General features: G+C 39.7%; 1 protein-coding gene across 3 annotated transcripts in view; it reads left to right on the top strand.

Moving 5' to 3' along the window:
* Window positions 1–935: 935 nt before the first annotated feature.
* LOC111269977 (sodium-dependent phosphate transporter 1-A) overlaps window positions 936–11915 on the top strand; it is an 18359-nt gene continuing 7379 nt past the window's right edge. The window contains exons 1-3 of one of the 3 annotated variants that reach the window (XM_022849938.2): window positions 936–2158; window positions 9487–10740; window positions 11570–11644. In XM_022849938.2, the coding sequence (XP_022705673.1) occupies window positions 10615–10740; window positions 11570–11644 (201 nt within the window). In that variant the 5' untranslated portion in view covers window positions 936–2158; window positions 9487–10614. Of the gene's footprint in view, window positions 2159–9112; window positions 10741–11569; window positions 11645–11915 lie in introns of those variants that run through there. The other 2 variants (XM_022849936.2, XM_022849937.2) reach the window with 2 other exon arrangements.

Genomic DNA, 11915 nt, shown 5'->3' with positions numbered 1-11915 from the left:
GTATTTTAAGGAGGTTGCCAGGAATTTTGCCAGAATATTTTTCTGTTCTGGCGTTTTCATTTCCGATTAGTTTCAAAATCACAGGCTAATTTATTCATTAATGTTTTATAGAAAAGTCTAGTTTAGGTTTAATGCTGCAGAAGATAATCCACAGTTTTCAATAGTTGGTAGCAATTTTATCCGACAGCGCGGTCATGCAGATCCGCAACTGTCTAAAGGTGCCCTAAAACGACACATTTTGATTAAAACGCTACGGAGCTTTGAGTCTGGCTGTGAAATCTCCATGAATGGTCACTGATAAATTCCCCAAATTGATTATACTGCTTTCTCTTAACGTGAATACTCATCAAAAAGTATTACAATTTCAAGCGTCCGACTAATTTGACAAATAAGGGGTTTGTCTTCCATAGGATTGCCCGACATCCTGCGCTTGCTGCATTTGTAATGCCATATTGGGTGTCTTCCCGCTTGTCACTTCTTTGATGCAATTTTTCTTCATCTTTAGCTTAATGGCCAGTGTGACGCTTTCTTTTGTGGCGTAAACAAGGATCGGAACTGTCTGATTATAGATATATCAAACAATATTCGACTGGGGCAAGATCTCCAACCGAGGCCGAACGGCAAATAATGTTTTCCGCTTTGTCACCGTCCAATAGAGCAAGCGGCGCTTGTTGTTGCTATTGCTTATAACTCAAGATCCCTTGATACTGTAGTTGTTTGGATACATATTTCGAGCTGTATCGTTACGCCTCAATGCCAGTAAGAGTACGGACGGTAATACCGACGTCTTTGCAAGATCCATGCGTGAGTAAGATCTCTCTAATCCTTGCCTCGCCCGCAAACAATTGTAAGATTAAGCGGTCTATATACACTAGTTATTGGCAGATCCAGGAAAGCATCTAGAGTCGCCGTACCTGCGATCACTTTGTGTTACTTTCCCGGTCATGTGAGTTACAGAACATTCGTACGGGATCGTACGGGAAAAACGCTGGATGACGAATATTTTTGGCTACTGTAGTCTCAGCCGTTTAAATGCGGCCGTTCAAAAAATGTTCCCTTTTTAAAAGGCTGTATCTCTAATTGACATAAGAAAACCAATATCCGTTCAAAAGTGATCACTACCTACTCGTCAACTGAGTCTGTCTAAACTAAAGAGGTATTTGACAAGCAGCAATCGTTCTCAGGTGATACAGAACGCGAAAGCCGGAAGTCATATCTCATGTCTCATTATTTGCTACTTCCCTTGCTTAATTTTCGGTCGGCATCACAAGGGAAATTGACAGCCAATACGCGAGATACAACACAGATAAACAAATGAATCGCTAGAACCCCTTGTTGTGCGTATAAACAGCCTTGTGAGCGCAGGTCCACATTTATAGTGTGCTCCGTTTGTTAACGGCAGAACAGATGTCGCGCCCGTCTTATATACGTCTTTTCCAACGCTCGACCTTTGCTTTACTTTGTGGCCGATGAACTTGAACAGAGTTGATAGCTACACCTAGGACATACTCAACAGCTGCGATGACCCATCGCAAACGAGCAGTTCAACTGAACAGTTCCAACTACTTACTTGGCTTTACTAGCAATGGCGCCTAGACGTTAACATTGCGAACTGTGTTACTTCTATAAGATGGAGATCGAAAGATGACTTGAGTGGTAACGATGCCACATGAGCTGACCATCGCAAGGAGCCACTTCGCGAGCGTGAGGGATTCGACGCTTAGAGAAACACGACCTGGACGATAGGTTCCAGTCAGCAAACGAAACTAAAGCTCGCCCGCCCGGAAGGAAGGCAGCTCCATGTAGTAAAGCAAATGCAAATTTCACTGTTTTTCTTTCTACGACAATTTATTCGCACCAGCCTTCTCTAAAGAAAGAAGATGGTATATGAGGTAAAAAAGCCTTGGTAAGGGAAAAAGGGACATTTTCGTTTGTTACTTGAACGTTTGGTGGGCTAGTAAGGTGAGGCAGTGTTAGCCGGTAACGATAACTGAGTCAACTGATGGGCGCCGCCTGAAACAGCTGCTAAGCCTGCAGCTATAACTGGATGATGACAGCAGCCAACCTAAAAAAAAAAAGACCAAGCCCAAAAAGAACCAGTCGGAGAGTCGAGAACAATTAAGCTGTCACTGTACATTTCAACGCTAAAATTGTTTAGGTAAGTACGCATGAACCAAGTGTAGAATTCAGTTGAATCGACAAGATGTTTCTCTATAATGTATATTTTTATTAACAAATTTGCAACGACAAAACCGCGTTCATCTGCATGTGTCCAGCCGGATTAGAACTTCTGGTTCCAAGTTCATGGCGCTACTGCCTACTCTATCTGGCAGCCTATGACCTTTCCTTAGCTGCTTTACCTATCGCACTAACTGAAATTGCTCCAGCAGGAGTCTACTAGGATAGTGCTGAAGAAAAATATTATGGGGTTTTGGTTAGGTTTTTGTCAATTGTCAATAGGTTTATTATACATGAAAGTAGCAACTATCGTTCGAGTGCCAATGATATGGTGATGTGTTTCCCTATTAATACCGAAATGGACACGTATTGTTAGCTAAAATACAAACAACACTTCGCTTGCGTTGTACATTAAGAGTCTGTTCGAGGTGGATGCAAATCAGTCCCGAGTTTGTTCTCCGGTTCTTTTTAAGCCAAAATAGCTTGAAATAGCACATCTGATCCATAAACATTACACACAAGCTGAAGCCCGAACGCTATTTAGAAGTAAGTCGAGGCCAAATCGAATTCTCTTATTTATATAAAGAAATTGCACAATTCAATACTATAAATTACCCAAGCCTAATAATCAGTATATAACAAACCTCTTAGCTGACACGGCTTTCATGTAGTAAGTGTATATGAACGTTTTACATGCATTATTACATCGATGTATTTGTTTTTCGCTTTACGTCCGATGAATGTGCTAACAAATAGTGCATTTGTGTAGCTTCTAAACCTCACAAATTAAACTGACGCCTGTTTAGGCTAGTAGAGGGCTGGCCTAGGACCCTCTATAAGTTTTATGGGTTTGAAAATTAAATGGTTAGCCTCGACAATATATCTAACACGACCGCTTTTCTACCATGCTTATCTCATCGAATAAAGGCTTGCAACTTTTATAGGATTTGCAATCGCTTGTAAGAACCTTGGCCTCTTGTTTAGCGTCCTGAGTCCCTTATCTTTCTGCATCGCGATTAGGCGTTGCAGCCCATTAACGATAAAGCTAACGGGAGAAATTTGGCATTAAATAAATTCACTATACGCGCATTCTACTTAAATCGTGGTCAACGACGGTATTTTGCTTTTAAGAAGTGTATTACTATTGAATATAATTAGTGATTTACCCGTGCACAGTTTTTTCGTACTTCCGTTCTTACCGACACCCTCAATACTAGGACGGAGCGAAATAACACTGGCGACAAGTACGTCAAAATTCACAGGTTCTGATAATCCCAGAACGTGTGTTATAGTCTGAATATTATTAGATCAGTTTCCTCGACATTTTCTTCCTGATATTTAATTCTTCTTAGATAAAACGGTGAGAACGCGCTTTTCCTTGTCGCCGTAGAATACCTAATATGCCGGGCGTACTAGACATACAGTCTAAAGAAGCGAGGTAGTCCAAGTGCTTTCTTACTACAGAGTTAGTTTGACGAAAATGAAACATAGAAACATAGATAGCTCGACCCTACTGCCACTCTATGTTAAACAATGACACAGTACACGCATTTAAATAGCACCCCAATAGCTTGTCGCGGGGCACGGCATGTTACAAACGCATATTACGTTCGCAATGCGGTTCGGATTAAGAGGTGTTAGACCTATTTATTTACACCAGTGATTTCGTTTGTAAACCTTTCATTCACGTATTCATTTCTAAAATACAACGTTCAGCCTTTTGAATTTTGGCGCGTCTCTCCAAAGTAAACATTAACATTTAAATTAAATTAAACTACTAACAAGCAGCACTGTCGAATAAAATGCGTATTATTATTTTTATAAGTGCTCCATTGTGCAAGAAAACAGGCACTATTGTTTTCTCTATTCCAATTTTATGGAAGACGGCATAAACAATAAAACAAGAAAAATTGCGATTGCGATTTCTATGGAGTGAAGAACGGTAATGCACTGGCTGTTTCTAACTGTAATTGTGAAAATTCGATTCCTTAGGATGATTGTCTTTTATGTAGGTTTTTTACAGTTTAGCCCAAGTGTCAGTAACCTAAGACCGTTATTCGAGTAACAATCGTATTAAATAAACTGGCGTCTCGAGCCGTTGATCTAACAAGGAAGGGCTCACTTATTTTGGACCTTGAGCTGAATCAATATATATGTACTTGTGTATGCCATAGGTTGACTACTGGTTAAGGAGTTCTACTCACTCATAGCGAGATAGAAACACGAAATGAGTTTGTAGTAAATCTTGTTCTTTTTGTTCATCAATGTGCAAATTGCTTGATAGCTCGTTTAAAGTATATCAACAACGAATATATACATAACAATGTTATCAAATTAATCATGTCGGCAAATATTAAGGCATTGAGTGTGTCCCTATCACCGTGTCTATGCGTATCGCTTGAACGGCTATTGTAGGTATACATTGACTGAACATTAAAAGTCTACCACATTACATCTTTGGAAAAAGTGAATATACCAATTAAGTAAATTTCCCGCAGTAGTCTGATTCTTTAGTTTATAAACCTACGCCATATGCATACAGATTTGAACCAAGAAAATAAACATTTTTTTAATATACGATTTCGGTGGACGGTTCAAGTCATGCATTTCGGCTAGCCGAAAATTCCCAACGCGAATTTCATTACTCGCTGTTACGTTATGCTGATATCAAATTGGTAACAGTTCCATCTTAAGGATATCCATGCAGAGTTTGCTCATCGTGAATTTCCACTCGTTTGAAGAGAATCGATATCACCTAACTTTGTAGCATAGATTGTAACGCGGAGTCACAATTTAGAGAATAGGTTATAATAAGGATATTTTTTATATTCTGCCACGAGTATTTATACGAACAACTCGTTCAGTTAGCATGAGGTATATCTCTTGACTATTGTTGAAATAGCAATAATAGCAAAAGTGTAATGTACATCGGCCGCGCAAAGCGATAAAGTTCACTCGTTTAATCTGGCGACATCTATAAGAGGCGCGTCTCACGGTTTTTTTATTATGAATAGGGCCGTAGAGGCTCCAGACCTACGCTGTGAGGCACTCCTTGCCAAAAATTAAAAAGCTATTTATTTAAAAAACAGAAGCTATCCTTGTTTTTGAGTTTTTTTCTTTTTGAAGAACTCCAAAAAGAGTTTCAACTTTTTGAAAAGTCACGCAGTTTTATCACTACTACACAACGAACCATAAACGTGCAAAAATTATATCTTTCTTCCGCTCTAACGTGGTATCTATAAACTTAACTGTAATATTAAACTCTGTCTTATTAAACGTAAACAAAAATCTCGTTGTTGGTGTTACGGCAGGTCATGGTATTACTTTAACGATATGAACTTTCATTCTGAACAAAATTTTCGCTAAAAATATTCTTTGGATTCCCCTAGATCTTGCCAAGCTGATTTTACTGAACTACACAGAGAGAGAGGTCTCTATCGGTAACGAATAAATGGCTGATTGCTGTAGCTGCTACCCGTCGAACACGAAATAGCTCGTCGCTTTGATCTATTTTATGCTTCCGTTGTCCTTTCCAAGCTCCTGGCGACTAACAATGCGTTTACTCTCAGGATGGCGTTAATTGGATGTTCATTTCTCTAATAGGCTATCTGTGACATACAATTTAAAGGCGCCTTTGCTTTGCGTATCCCTGCAACGCAGCGTAGTTGTGCTAGTAATTTAAAAAAGACATTTTTTCAGCACAATCCTTTTCTCCACTACTCAAAAATCGATCACTATTTCGAATATCGCTTTGAAATTTAAGCAAAATTATAATTTTTCGTAGAATTCTACGGCTGATAGCGGTATTTACTACTGACGGTGTTGAGCGCGCCCTCTGGCGAGTAACATGTCTCGAACAAGTGCCGGCACCTATTGGTACGATCGTGCACGAAGCAGCCTTTGTAGCGTGCCGGCGAATCTTATCAATGGTACAATGAATTATCTTTTTTGTTCCTACACATGCATCGAAAAATTGTCGACAGACAAAACTGATTCGTTCATGCACATGTGCGGCATGTACATCTCATGCTGCACTTGTGCGGCTGCACTTTGAATCACTGCGCTTTGTTCTTGATCATAAAATGAGTCCCACAATGTACTATCTTTGACATTAAAACGTACAGAAGTGCACCGGAGAAAAACAAATTCAGCTTTGTAGTAAAACGTTTGACGAATTCTACTAACTGATACCAGCTAAGTTGTCGGGTTATCTGGTGGTATAAGCGACGAGGAATATTCATTGCTACGAGTGTACATCCTGACATTACTAGAAATTGTAAGATATGACATTTGGATGAGTATTGTAGGCCGTGTCATTGTCAAGCGAATTCGACAGACTTTGAAACTGAAGAACTATTGAATAAATTGGGCTAGAATGATGATTTTGTGTGTGTTACGGGTACTCTCGTATATATATATATATATATAAGAAATAAATAGAGTATGTACATACATATATTCCAAGCGTTCAGGCAGCCTCCGTAAAGACATATACCTGCCATTTGCAATCTTATATGCAATTTCTCTATCGATTGCTCCTCAAAGTGAACCAATAGTAGAATATGTTTGCTCACCAGTTGCCCTTCTTAGGATATGAAAAAATTCCATAATCACGTGCACATAGACCGGAAGAGTAAGCGGGCTGGAGCAAACGTAAGATATTCCTTTGCCAAATTGAAGGAGTAATTACAGCATAGGGATAGGTCTGCTCTGGTCGCTGGGCAACCAAACTGCATGCTTTCGATTGTGGTGCCATCATTCTTGTGAAGAATTCAAGATAGCAGGCTGCATTCTCGGGGACCCATTTTTTGCGTACTTTCCACATTTTCGGTACTTGGGTTATAATTCTGTAAGAGCTTATATGTACAATGTCCGTTTTGGCCAGCAGAGCCGTTAGACTCGAATCTCTGCCCTTGTGAAATTCTGCTGCGAATTCTTCGGGTGTCGACGATTGGTTTTCAATAATTCAATCTTCCTTACAGAAACGTTCGCATCGCTTACGTACGCGCTTTCGCTTAAGGTTTTCTTGGCTAGTATTTTAGCTAATACTGCATGAATTTTCGCAGTGCTGTGTGACCTCCGAGGAATAAAAAAACACCAAAGCTTGTTGTATTTTCTGAACTTATTTATCCTGGCTTAAACTCAACCGGGCACTCACAAATTTTTAGAAAACCAAATTATTTTTCTGGCAAAATTTCCTCTGTTGTTCGATTCCGAAGTCCGCCAGATTCGCTTGTTACAACCAAATATACCTGTTTACATTACGTCTCGCAACAATTTTTTTAAATTTGACGCGTTCGAATACTTCATGATAAGACGCGAGATTCTTGTAACGCTCTATATTAGGTCGTTGGATGCTTTCGTATTGTTTAGCCTTAAAGGTGTTGATGGAAAACACTATTACAAAAGGAACGAAAATAATTCATTATAAACTCCCATTGATCATGCTCTAGCGACAACCCCTTCATAGAACTGGTGGAAGCATCTGCTGAGACAACGAACCGCTTCCATTTTGTCCACAGCATAAATGATAAGTCAGAAAAATGCTTAATAAGGCGTCACCGAGAACAGAGAATTTCTTGGTGATATTAAGAACAAACAGTAGCAGATATGTGTAATTTTACCTAGGGAATAAGTTAAAACACTTCTTTGTTAATATATAGAAACGATTATTTTGTACAGGTGCGTACTTGAACCTATACGTGTATTTGAATATCTAGAGTTCTCCGTAATGAACACTTCATTGGTTATTTAGTAGATAACCAATTATTTGTGACGCTCTTGTTATAGAACACAATCTTTTAGCACAACACTCGATTTAAGCACAAATTCTTTTAGAGGCCCATCATCGTTGTGACTACATGGTGATCCAGACACGCGTTCGGTTAGGGTTATTAGGAGCTATTGATACCACCATTCTTCTAGTGTTCATTCTCGAAATCCTAACAAAAGTGGCCTACGCCTTAGGCTCAAACATATCAAACAACTCATTTGTCCCCATGATAATCTTAGGAGCGCCTTAAGGAAGTGCTAATTGACAGAGGGGCCTGTGCAGCCATGGTAGATTACTAAGAATGTTCAATGACCTTATCTTCCTTTAAGTACATATCTCAATAAAAAGGCACGCGAGAACACTTGCCGGTTCCGTAGCACTAGACTAACACAGTGTTACCTATTCATCAATTGAACTCTAGAAGTAATTTTGTGTTATAAATACTTTTACTTTCGAGTGCGTTGTATATCCGTTAGCTTATATGGCTTAAGCAGCACGACTTGGCAATGTAATTATCGAAGGATTCTATGTCTGCCTAAAAAAGATATAACAATGTATCTCATTTATCTAATCTTATGCAAACAGCTGACCAACGAAAGTTAAACTGAAAAATTTCTTCAATTACAAAAAAAAAAGAAAATACCTTCATATGTACTTTTTATTTATAAATAAAAGTCTTTTACGCATATACATATGTATATATATATATATATATATATATATATATATATCTGTTGAACAGTTTGTTTTCGTCTAGAATAGATTGTTTCGCGCTCACATTTGGCACTTTCCCAAACTCTTGCTACACTTTCAATGAAACACATCGATCGAATGCATTTATGATACATGCGGTCGATTCATATTAGATCTCTTTAGAAAATAAACTAAGATAATATTAACAAATTTAATCCAGGTGATAAACAAACAATAACGAGAAGAAACAAAAGAGATAATAATAATTTCTTCTGTCTTCTTTCTGTTTCAAATGATCTTTTTTCTAAAAGTCTACGATGAGTCGGTCCTTTACTAAGCACATTTCTAAAAAAACAAAAAGCCTATAGATTCTTTAGGTGCACATGCTAACACTCACCCATATTTTTGAGAGTCCTTAACTGGGCATATAGGTCGCCTTACAAATTATTTCGCTTATCCACAATCTACTGTCAGCCTTTAAAAAGTATCGATTCGCAGTACTTTCATCATCGTGCGCGTATATTGTAGCCAGCGCCCATTGTTAACCCAAAATTCATCATCATATAAAACATCCATACTGTCTTTTTTGGTCCCATTTTTACTTGCCCTTCATTTTCTGTGCGTGTCTGTCTCTTTTTTCTTGATTGCTCGTTCTATATTCGCCTGAGTTTACCTTCTTCGCAGTGGGAAATTGCTCGTTATTGAAGCAGTGGGAAATCGATGGAGCGAAACAAAAAGGGTCAAAGACAAGCATACTATCAGCATCGAACAGGCTTGCAAGGTCAAGCGCGACCATGCAGCTGCGTAGCTAGTAGCTAAACCCGCCTCCACTATTTATCAAGAGTTGCAGCATCTTCGACGTTCGCCGGACGGGAGAAACATTTTGCATGATTTCTCTTGCTGGTTGCCGATGATCATGGATCTGCGGTGATAGAGACTATTCTCTTGTGGCCCACCTGGTAGGACCTGGAACATGTGACCCTTTTGTTATGCGGCGACAGTATTAGTGTTAGCGGTTCGCCTCGTCGCTATCTCCTTCGTGGCCATCCTCCTCCAGGAAACTCCTTCAGGATGGCTACTCCCCGTCAGCCGCGCAAACATTGTCGTTCGCATCCGTCATTTGGTTGGTTTTTCTCACCCTCTCTCATCTAACTTTTCTCTTGGAGTGCTGGTAACGGTGATCGCAGCATCCCGCGTGAAATTTACGGCTTATAGTCCTGCTTTCCGTGGGCCATCTACCTAATCTCCGAACCAACCTACCTCTCGAGTCGCATTGGTCACTGGTAATACGTAGTGTCTGCTTTGTCTTGGGCAGCACTTAGTGTAGGCACACAGTCTTTGCAACCATTACCTCTAGAACAAGATCACATCGCTGCGTCTCTTGCAGTAAAAAAACCGCCCTACAACGGACCTCAGCATCACAGGGAGTGTTAGGAAGCAACGTATCCGATAAGAATCAAGCTGCGATCAGGTACTTTTTGTGCCCAAGCCCCTAAAGGAAGGCGTTCCTACTACACAGATAAGTTAACCATACCACTAATGTCGCATTGCTCAAAGGTATGCCAGAAGCGAAGTGACCGCTGCTTCCCCTGTGGATGACAATGAAAACAAAATCGATGGAATTATGCTGCTCGTTCTGATATAGCAAAAACCAGAAGCAAGGAGTCCTGTGCATATGACGCTGTGGGGTCGTTGAAGTGCGGTGTATGGTACGGCAAATTGCTGGACGTAAAAATTCGAAATACATTTTTAGTCTTGCGAAGTTCAGTAGCAGAGCAGTGACCAGTCTTGGGCGCAAAACCCTAAAAAGAAGCATCTTAAGTATTTGTTGTCAAAGTACGCTGAACGCGCACGTAAGTGTTATTAGTGCACCTGAACATCGTCTTCGCCAGGGGACGTGTCATTGTATCATCGTCGATCTCATTACAATCCGGTCGGAGTCGTGGGCTCCGGAATAGATAGCTGCAGTCATGTTGGATGATCCGTCGGACGTAATGTGGATAGTTGTGCTCGGATTTATCGTCGCCTTCGTCCTTGCTTTCGGAGTTGGTGCGAACGATGTGGCCAATTCGTTTGGAACTTCTGTAGGAGCCAAGGTACGTATACAGTTCCGCGGCTCTGTCGCTCGATATAATTCCATTATTCATCACTGTTTTACAATCATTCAAACGTATCTATTTACAAAATCTCATTTAGTTAAAATCAATCGAACGTAAAAATTAGGTTAAAGTAGAGCAAACTTTTTTTCGAGCTACCATCACCTGTAGATCAAAAACGACGTCGTGTGGATTAGCGGAGCGGTCTGCCGCTGAGAGAGTTACTTTCTGTAATTGTTTTTCAATTAAAAGGGTCATTCAGTGGCTGAAAATAAATTGAACATGGAAGTATTTTAACTTGCATCCTTTCCATACCATCAATGCAGTATATTCTAAGCTCTCTAAATAAATAATAAAACGAGATTATGTTGTCTACGAAGTAAAACATCGTTCCCTTTCCCTTGACTTAAAGTCCTTGAAACCATACGTTGATTTCTAGCAGGAGTTCGTTGGGGAACCAGATGCTTTATGGGGGGCTGAAGTACCTGAAAAATATTATGAGGATTTAATTTACGTGAGCTTGAACGGCTTATTAGTTGATCGTAAATACAACGCGGAAACATATAAGCATTAATCAGAAGAGTATGTAGGAACTCTTAACCGTATTTCTAGTTGAATGGTGAAAGGTTCAGTTTGAAGTATTGGGCATTGTACGGTGGCGAAATGTAAGATCGAAAGAGAGTGAAATATTTGACAAACGATTCCACTTGTACATAAGAAGAAAAAAACACTATGTAATTCTTTCCACGCATAATTTTATTGCCGTTCTGGATTTAGTGCCGCATATTTGTGCCCTTCTAATGGGATAATGAACGGTTGTAAATTGCAGGTACTAACTCTGCGACAAGCTTGTATCCTTGCGTCAATATTCGAAATCCTGGGAGCAGTATTATTAGGCTATATGGTAAGGACATATTTGTAAACATTATTAATACGAATTAGAAGTATTGTTATTTTGCTCAGTGTCAACTACATATGCCTCGACCAACCATATTCCAGCTGTCATTGTGAAATAATCGACGCCTGTCAGACTCAATGTACGCGTGTCATCGCTTATTTTAGGCTTTAAAAAAGTTTTTGAACTCGATCGTAACGAAGGCCTTAGCCTTGCCCTTGTATCTGTTTTTTCGATTTCCCCGTTTGCCTAATAAAATCCTAGTTGCTTCTTAAGTTTT

Source organism: Varroa jacobsoni, unplaced genomic scaffold (assembly GCF_002532875.2).
Source record: "Varroa jacobsoni isolate VJ856 unplaced genomic scaffold, vjacob_1.0 scaffold_1428, whole genome shotgun sequence".
Lineage (NCBI taxonomy): Eukaryota > Metazoa > Arthropoda > Arachnida > Mesostigmata > Varroidae > Varroa > Varroa jacobsoni.
The sequence above is the reverse complement of the archived record's forward strand: the minus strand, read 5'-3'. Positions and strand labels throughout refer to the sequence as shown.